Genomic DNA, 9,926 nt, shown 5'->3' with positions numbered 1-9,926 from the left:
TCGTTATTATATAATGTTGGAGTTAGCGCCTTGGATAATTCGTTCAGTTAACAAATACGTTCGATAGGGATTTTTGGTTGTCCGGATTGCGGAGTGGTTAGCGAACTCGCATCTCACCAAGGCGACCCGGATTTGAAAACTGGTTTGGGCGAATATGAGATAGGTTTGCAGACATCAAGACGGATAAAATGGTATTGTCCGGGTTCTCTGTTTTCCCTAAAATTACAATACAACACTATCGAGCAACATTGTGCCAAAGTGACTTAGTATAAGTTAATATAAATTCCCTCACTATCGTTGTATAATAAGATGAAATTTCAACTTATTTTGGACTAAACCTTTTCACTACATAAGTTTATGACGTAGTATACCCCAAACAACGAACTTAAATATTTTTGAACAGAGATTGCCACAATCACATTTTTAAATTTGCTTGTATTTTAATGATTGAATCCTTGGCCAAAATTTAAGTGTTGCATCGTTCAACACTATTCCGTCAAATTCGAATTTGGCCAGGGATGGCTTCATTTAAATACAAGTAAATCTGAAATAGTTCATGTGTGTAGAAGCAGAAAATAATATTGTATTTTATAAGCTAGGAAATATTATCATGTCTTTTTGTAAAGTATTAAAACAATCACTTGCTTGTTCGTTGACATCGCTTGTGACACGTGGTGACCCGGTGAGAAACTCACTGAAGTCACATGATTCCACACCCTGAAAAAAGAAATAATGTTTAAGCTTATACGAGAACGAAACACTTTTGACATAGATGCTGCTGGTGATGTATAATGAGGCTTACGGTAGTGATTTTGGGGCTAAGACTTTTAACTGCGAATAAAAAGATAAAATTATGTGTATGAAATATTTAACCGACTGGTGAAACAGTATTTTATATTGACACGCTGGATGTGCGACATTGCTTAGGAACATTCAACTTTATCAAACGCATGAAGGGACAAACACAAGGTAATATTAACTATATAAAAAACAACAACTCTGAATGAATTGATTTTTTAAGACGACAAGCTTATTATATAGTTCACAGATTCAATTAATGTCGTTGATTCCGTCAATATTCCGATCGTTTTATCATTGTAATGATCTTTGTTTTGCATTTGACAAACCAAATGACACTCCTGAAATTAATTTTATAATTAAACAGAATTTTAGATGTAAAAGAACTGTTCTTATTAAATTCAAAAGCACATTCAGTCATTGTTAGTGTCAGCGAGAGATCAGAAATGTCGACTGGATATAATATCGGTCTCAATAACAGTTTAGTTAAGTAAATGTAGAGTATTTTGAAAATAAGCGCCATGTATAAAATGAGAGCTGGAGTAAGATTGTTAATTTTTCTAAAGATTTTCTTTGAATACTTTGTAATATTAGGTTGTGGCTAAGTTAAAGTTAAACAGCAAACAGCAAACGACGGTATTTATATCAAGTGGACTTTTGTTGCGTCACATTGAGCTTCTCGTCCGTTTGAAATTTTCTTAAAAAGAGGCGACAACATGAATCTTCAATGAACAGTACTTAATACTCAAACAGAAAAGCTATATTATGTAAAATATTAATTAAATTCATTCATGCTTCAGCGATGCAATAGTGCATTTTTTATCAATCTAGTTAAAGGAAAATCTTATTTGTTAATTTAAATTATTCCACTGTTGCGTTTTATATTTATCTTTAAAGGGCTGATATACAGTAAATGGCCCTAAGATTGATTCACAACTCGACAAGGAAATATGTAAGTACGCTCGCCAAAGTTGGCTATCTAACAGTTTTTCTGAACTCGCTTAATGAAATTGTGTATACTATGACGACTCGTGACGGGTCGAGTCTGTCTGGTTTAACATTCAATCAGGTATTGGTGTGTTTTTTTTCAACTGAGTAGAAATATACTTGGCAATGGCAGATATTATTGTAAATTTCATCAAGAAATATATCCACAAAATACGTGTTATAATATGATACTCCTTAAAGAAAAAGTTTTTCTTGATGCAACTGGGAAACAATGTTAATTTAAATAAAAGCTTATTCATATGTGACACATGGTTAAACAGATATTTAATGCATACAACTCTCTTAAGTTCTTTTTCTAAATTGTTCATTTTGTCAAAAGGTTTGTTTCTCGTGAATAAATGTTTAATTTAATCAATACACACACAAATATTTTCGTGCATCCCATTGTACACCGTGTGTTCCTTGTTAGCCTTTTATTGTTAAAACAGTCATCGAAATTCCAAAACGTCAAATATTCTATATTTCAAACAGTATATTTCAAGTATATCTTGACCAATAGAATCAACAAATATTATGAGACGAGGTCAAAAACTTTATATCTTAGTATTTTTAATAGCCCTCGGACATGTTTAATTATACGAAGTATACTCGAGACGAATAATTGCAAGCCAACACAATGTACAATAACATTCCTATGTCTGTCTTGATCAACATTTTATCATTGAATCTCTTTGTTCTTTTATGAAAACGGAGAAGGCTTTTTAAAACAACACACAAGTTTAAGTACACCTGCAAGACACAATACCTGACATGCACAATAAATTAGGAAATATTATTTATTTGATTTACAAACGAATGTTACAAGATTTTCCAAGTGTTTTTTTCCTTCTACTCATGCTTGCTATCGTAGTGAGTTTGAGTAGTGATATACTGAGTGTGCATGTATGTTGTGCAATATTCACTCCTTTATACTGTATAGTATTGTTTGAAAGATGTCCAACGCGACATAACATGAAAACCATCTTTGAGTTACACCTGAAAACTTCATAAAAACACACTTCTTACGCTAGGACTTATTGCGTAGCCCTATTTCTTGAAAGCATCATTTCAACGACAATATTAACACATAGATTGCAAAAAGCAGAAGGATATCACTATCTTACACATTTTCATGAGTTTTTAATACGCAACAGGCTATGGGCCATACTCTCGTTCATCATTAAATGATAAATACGGTTATGGTCTGGGATTCGAAAAACACACAATTTTTGATACACATATTCCTCATTTGGCATGCAGGCAACCTTTTCTTTAATGATATATACTTTTAATTGACGTAGTCAAACTAATTCAAGATTCTAGCCGCAAGCTCAGGCTCAATGTGTTTTACTTTCAGAAGGTGTCCACGTTGGTTTTGGGTATTTATCATGCTGATTAGTATAAACTGTTGTAAACATTTATATGAATGCAATTGAGTTTTACTTACATGCGGTAGGAGCTAAGTATTGTATGACGGAAATAGCGAAAACAAAAATTGAAAACATATTCTGATAAAATGGAAACTACAGGTGGCTATATATTTAACCATGGGGCTGTTAAGAAGTACAAGGCTAAGGTCTAACAGCACCGAACGAGAAACACATGACGTCAGTTGAAAGCAAAGAAAGACATCAACAAACCTTTATTAATATTTGCTTGGGTTACCGCCTTGCAGAAAGCAGTTCGCCGGGGTTCTTAACCAGGTTTTTACTCTCAGCCGCACATTTGTCTCAATAATTATCAACACTTGATCAATAAGACCACTTGGAAAAAATAATAAGACGACACCAAACATAACCACAATAAAACATAGTTTACATGAATAAGACTTCTTTGCTACTAAGGGAGTTTTAACTGGCTGTAAAGATTCAAGTCGTCCACAATTTACCGTTCATAGATAATGGTATCAACCCGTTTTTATATCTTGTAATTAATGTCGAATACCGTACCTTTCTGACAAATCACGCAGGGATAAATTTAAGTCTTTGGTATATAGTTACACAGAGGGGCCAAGAGGCAGCACAGCCGCTTATATGAGAAACAGGCTCACGGCAAGGGCCATTTCTGATAACTTGATCATAATATGAACAAATTAATTAGACACGACTAGTCAATGTTTTAGTCCAATATTTAAGACATGTCCATGTTGCTTCAAACTAACAGATTTAAAGTACCTTACTCACCAATAAATAATAAAAAAATAATAATAATAAAAATAATAAAAATAATAATAATAATTATAATAATTATAAAAATAATAATAATAATAATTGTGAATTTGACATAATGATTGGAATGTCTTCTCAATAGTCGTGACCCGGAAATGACTCACTTGGGTTTTTTCCAATAATTTGGTCACGTGATGCCGGTACAAATACAACCCCATCTGCATTTATCAAAATGAGTACTGTTCTGTTCGTAGCCGTTCTGTTGCCGACTTACAGCGTTATTTGAGAGAAAGGGGTGTCACATTTAGTGATTCTAGGAAACCTGCGTTAGTAGAACTCTGTCGTTTGGCAGAAGAGCTGAGGATTGAGGTTGATCCCGACGGATTATTAGAAGATCGGCCTAAGTCGTCTGTCAGAAGCTGATGCTGAGTGACATGTGCCTTGTGTCTCCACAACGGCTGTCTGGGACTAGCGATCTGTCTATCGTGCCAGTTCTGTCAATTTTTGACATCTACAATTACTTAATAACTTTCAATAAGTATGATCACGCCTCCCTAAGGGCATATCACCAGCTTGAGGGATATTCTATGTTCCGAGATGGCTATACACGAGGTATTGAGACGGTGCCATATCCCAATACTGGTAAGACTCTGTCAGTATGTAGTTGTTTTAAATACTATAATTTGATTATGATGACGATGATGATGATGATGATGATGATGATGATGATGATGATGATGATGATGATGATGATGATGATGATGATGATGATGATGATGATGATAAAAATCTTGTCATTATGCATGTACATTTACCACCATTTTGAAACAAATAATGTTTTAAATAGCACACAAATTTCATGTGTGCATATAAATTTATATCATGAAGTTTAACAGGAAAGGTTATTTTTCAATTGTTTTATCAGACGCTTAATTAATTGTTATGCTATCATTGCAAGTAAAAACAATTCAGCAGCATATTGAATTATGATGCATAAAATGTATGTTTTATTCTTTGTTGCAGCCTTTGTTGCTGTGAAAGCCAATGTGAAACCGCGGACGAATGATAAAGATCCAGTATCCAAGAGAGGCTACTACAGCTGTTGGATCATGATGAAGAACAGTGACGAGGGATCCATTCAATCTGCTTATTGCAGTTGCAAAGGAGGGTAATGGTCTAATTTACTCTTCCTTAACTACACTTCATGTTTAATACTTGTCACAGATCTATGCAGAAAAGTATGTGGCCTGTCCTGGGAATCGGACCAGGGACCTGTTCTTGGAAGTTGTATGCTCTACCAACTGAGCTAATCAGCCCTGGATAACTGATATATTCAATTAATAGAACTGAGACATAGATTCCCTCTAACTTGCTGGACCATATATCCACTGGCTATATTTGTTAAACTGCAGTGCAGTCTCACTGACATGCAGGGTACTGGCCACGGTCCCTTGTTGGACACAATTTCTCACATACTCAGAAAAGTTTGAAGCCCGTCTGGAGATTGAACCCAGGACATCCTGTGCACAAAAAATTATCTACCAACTTAGATAACCGGCCCTGGATAACTTGTATTCTCTGATCTGTATAACAGTTCAGTACCATGAACTTGAGTTATACAAAAAACATCCATAGATATAATCTAATATTTAATTTGTTATTTTAGATCATATTTTATCATAGCTTACTTATTGATACTCTTATATAAACCCATTCCAAATTATAAGATATAATTTGATGCCACATATTTATCTACAAGTTTGTTTAGGCATGGATGTTTTGTGGCTGCTCATCTTAATACCATTGCTTTTTGATAGCATTGATGGATGCTGTCGACATGTTGTGGCAACCCTCTTCGAAGTCCTTGACTTTGTACAAGACTTCAAGAAGACCAGCTGTACTTCAGGGCTATGTATGTGGGTTCGGCGTGCTTCTCAGGCCGATCAACTAGGCAAACCTATTCCTGCCTCACAACTTGAGACTTCAATTATGGTGGAGCCCAGGTATATTTCATTTGTCTTTAGTTAATTTACTTTAAGATAAGTTCTATATTTAGCACCCACCATATGAAATTGAGTCAGAGGTAATAGGTGAACTAAATGTTTTTTAAAAATAACCAGGCTGTGTCTGTATTAGTGATGAGCACAGGCTAAGTACCTATTTTGAGTTAATATAAGAATTGGAAAAAATAATTTCTCCTGCATTGTATGTTTTTGATAAACATGTGTGCACATAAATTATTTTTTCCAATACTTATATTAACCCAAAATTATCTGCATGATACTACATGTACCAAAAAATGCAAAAAAAACCCTATTAACTGGAAACTGATGTACTGTGATTTTTGTAACATGTTTTAATGAAATATTAAAGGCTATAAAATATTAGATTAACATCCCTCACCCCTGTCTGAAACCCAATCAATAAGTTATATATATATTTATATATGTATAAATAGATGTATTTTTAAAGATGAAAATAAACTGCCAACAAGCCCCATCTTAAGACAATAACCTTAACATTTCATACTCTGGCCTTTTCTTACTTGCCTACAGTTAAGGTTTTTGTTTCCTGTTTGCAGCACACAGACAGCAATGCCACTGTATTCGCCATTGTCTGATGAGTATCCAGTGCCAGATCCTAACGATTTCCTTGAAAAGTGAAAACTCTTCAACCAACAGCCTGCGGATTACGTGCCATGTATGACTGCTCATATAAAAAGAATTGTACTTCATCACCTCTGAGCGTCAAAACACCAATGGAAAGAGCTGAACAATTTATGAAGGAACATATATGTGAAAATTTATCTTGTAACTGTTCTAATATATTTATGTATTATTATCTTACTTATTCAGAGAATGAATGTGAGCAAATTGAACAATTAACAAGAGGTCAATCAAAAATAATAACTGGCATCGGATGAGAAAAGGACTATTAACTGCATCCAATTTTCATAAAATTACACATTCAACTGATTTAAATCGAACAGCAATTGCGTTACAAAAAAATCAGTGTTTGCAGAAAACTCTATTCCAGACTCCATATTATTTGGGCAGCGATTTGAAAATAAAGCCCGTGACATTTTTATAAAGACACATAGGTTTAAACATAAACATTGTTCTGTAAAAGTTCCTGGGCTAGTTGTTTCTAATGAAGACCCAATTTTAGCTTGTTCACCAGATGGAATAGTTGATTGCAAAATATGTGGGAAATTTTTGATTGAAATAAAGTGTATGTATATAAATATAAGTGTTTTCACCCTAAAAATGCCTTGAAACTTTCAAATGTCTGTGTTGAAGATGAAAACAATAATTTAACATTGAGGCGTTCACATACATATTTTGACCAAGTACAAGGACAAATGGGAGTAACTGGCCTCACAAAATGTGTGTTGGTTGGGTACACACACAAAGGCATTTGTTCCATAACAGTTGACATTTACGAGTCATTTTGGAATAATTCTAAAAATAAATTGTTTAAGTTTTACACTGATGCATACTTTCCACTTTTGAAAAACATATGCTGTACAAATTGAAGGACTAATGCCTTGTCTGTGTTCATCTCATGTAGACAGCATAACAGTTTTATTACAACTGTTATTTAGAACATATGTTAAAAGAATTGTTGCTCTTGTGAGATCAATTTATATCTTTAAGGTATATGGTGCACAAATGGCATTCCTGTATTTTTCCATCCATTTGATATTGATGCCTTGTGATACCATTATTTTGGTATAATTTGTACACCAAGTATATTGCTTTCCTGATATTCAAACATGAAAACCATGAAAGGCAATATATCTACAATATTCAATAGTATGGTCCAAGGAAAACAATCACAATATTGCAATATGCTGACCTGCTTTTTATGACAAATGTTACACACTGGCAAAGTTATTGTTAAATATTGTTTTGTTATATTTCAAATACAATTGGAGCAATCTTTAAATGAACAAAATTCATATTTGTATTAATGTGTTATTGAATAACATATTCATATTGAAACATACAAGTCTCTCTGCATGAGCTTTTGTACCATAATTGATGTATAAATACCATTAAACATTGTTCGATGTTTGCATCTGTTGTATAGTCCATCTATCTTCTGATATGATAAAAAAGCAAGTTATTAAATGAGGGAGTAATTAATCCAGTTGTTTTTGTGTACTTGTACCCAACTTTACCTACAAGATGTAGGTTTTAATGCTCGAGTGGAAATTCAAAATTCAGGTTCAAGAATGTAATCACACATTTATTACCAAATATAAGTATTGTACATACATATTGATTTCATACTTCCACTTTGGGTTTTGGTTTTATACAAAAGTATACATTATTCCCTGACATAAGAACACATGTACATAAAAATGCTTAATTTTTATACATAAAAAGAATGTATACTCATAAACCTATTTGGCAAAAAAGAGAATGTGGCATATGCTTTAGGCGAGACATGGCTGTAAGTTGCTAACAACTGCAACAATTGTTGTAATTTGCCTCAACAGAAATCGAAACTTCAATGGAATTACGCCTGACAAAATTTTAAAGGTCTTCATTCTTCGGAAAGCTCTTTCACCATGAATTCTAACAGAGGCAATAGATCTTGAACGTTTAATTGCTTTACTGCTGAGGCATTTTCCATGTGTAAATGCCGGTATATTTAGTGTAGCTTTCTTTGGAAGTAACAAGTGCCTTATATTAAAACCACGATCAGCCATTATATCATCGCCTTCTTCAATATTGTCTATAAATCCTGAAACTTGTACAATTTTGGCATCACTTATAGAACCAGGGTAAATGTTAGATATAAATGTAATAGTCCCAGATGGAGATATACCAATTAATTGTTTGAATGTATTTGAATGCTTATAATTTGACAATGTTGCCTTTTGAGCAGCTGGTCTCAATGGTTTTTGTACAAAATACTCAGTAAAATCAATAATTGCACGTGTTCTTGGATATCTAGCAAATGATTGGGGTAAGTTTACTTGACTATTTCTTTTGAAGGCCATATAATTAAAGCCTTTAAACACTGGTGTAACAAATTGGTCCAAGAGATAAAAATTCTACTGACATGACTATTAGATACACCACACAGGTATGACAAGTGTTTGTTTCCAAATCCCATTCGAATTTTAACTAAACAGAGTAACATTTCTATAAATAATGATTGTGATGTTCTTTTTCTCCCTCGGGTTTGGTTGGAACGTGGAGTGTTCTTGTATTTACCATCCCAAAGCTTAGTATTTTGAGCTGCAGGCAATATCCAGTCAAAAAGCCAGTGAAGAAGTGCTACTGTTGGGAAACCAGTATATTGAAAACATGTGGCATTGGTTTTTAGAATATAGTGAATAAAGTCAACCGATGTGTTATCAGATGTCTGTGTTCCAAAGTCTTTTGTGCTACTAATACTCTCTATTTTAACATCTGGGCTATTTTCACACTGAATGATATCCTGAAACACAGGTAGGTTTAAATTGCATAGATAGATATTCATGTCTGCTGTTATCAGTGCTAAAATTATCACGGTTTGAATATGTTAATTTAGACTTTTTCGACTGCTGTTGAGGTGTTCTCCTCTCTGAAGGTCGTTTGCGACTTGAAGTGGCAATGGGTGTTGAGGTGTGGGTGGGGTAGGTGGCAGGTATTGGATCTATGGCTCCCTCAAGGAAGTGCTGAAAATAAATAAACTCATTGTTGTATCAGCTACAAAGTATTTTACCAAAATACATTGACAAATAAAATTAACGACAGTGTGCTGGTCTTATAGAGTTAATACTCATAAAAAGTAATATCAAGCAACCACTGTCAATAATATAGGCCTGCAAACTGCACTTCCGATACGAATTCTTCATTTAACTAATATTTAGTCTTACATCAGGACATTACAAACAAACCTTCGAGCATACGAAATGATGTTTTCCAATTTCTCAACCGATAGATCCTGATGTGGCCTGCCACAATTTTTGATCCA

The 9,926-nt window shown here is 33.8% G+C and overlaps 1 protein-coding gene across 1 annotated transcript; it reads left to right on the top strand.

Annotated features, from left to right (window-relative positions):
- Positions 1–4,502: 4,502 nt before the first annotated feature.
- On the top strand, positions 4,503–6,616 carry LOC128210524 (uncharacterized). Its single transcript, XM_052914872.1, has 4 exons — positions 4,503–4,595; positions 4,977–5,121; positions 5,771–5,956; positions 6,535–6,616. The coding sequence occupies exons 1-4, from the start codon at positions 4,541–4,543 to the stop codon at positions 6,614–6,616; spliced, it is 468 nt and encodes a 155-aa protein (XP_052770832.1). The 5' UTR covers positions 4,503–4,540.
- Positions 6,617–9,926: the final 3,310 nt, after the last annotated feature.

Source organism: Mya arenaria, chromosome 12, assembly GCF_026914265.1.
Source record: "Mya arenaria isolate MELC-2E11 chromosome 12, ASM2691426v1".
Lineage (NCBI taxonomy): Eukaryota > Metazoa > Mollusca > Bivalvia > Myida > Myidae > Mya > Mya arenaria.
The sequence above is the reverse complement of the archived record's forward strand: the minus strand, read 5'-3'. Positions and strand labels throughout refer to the sequence as shown.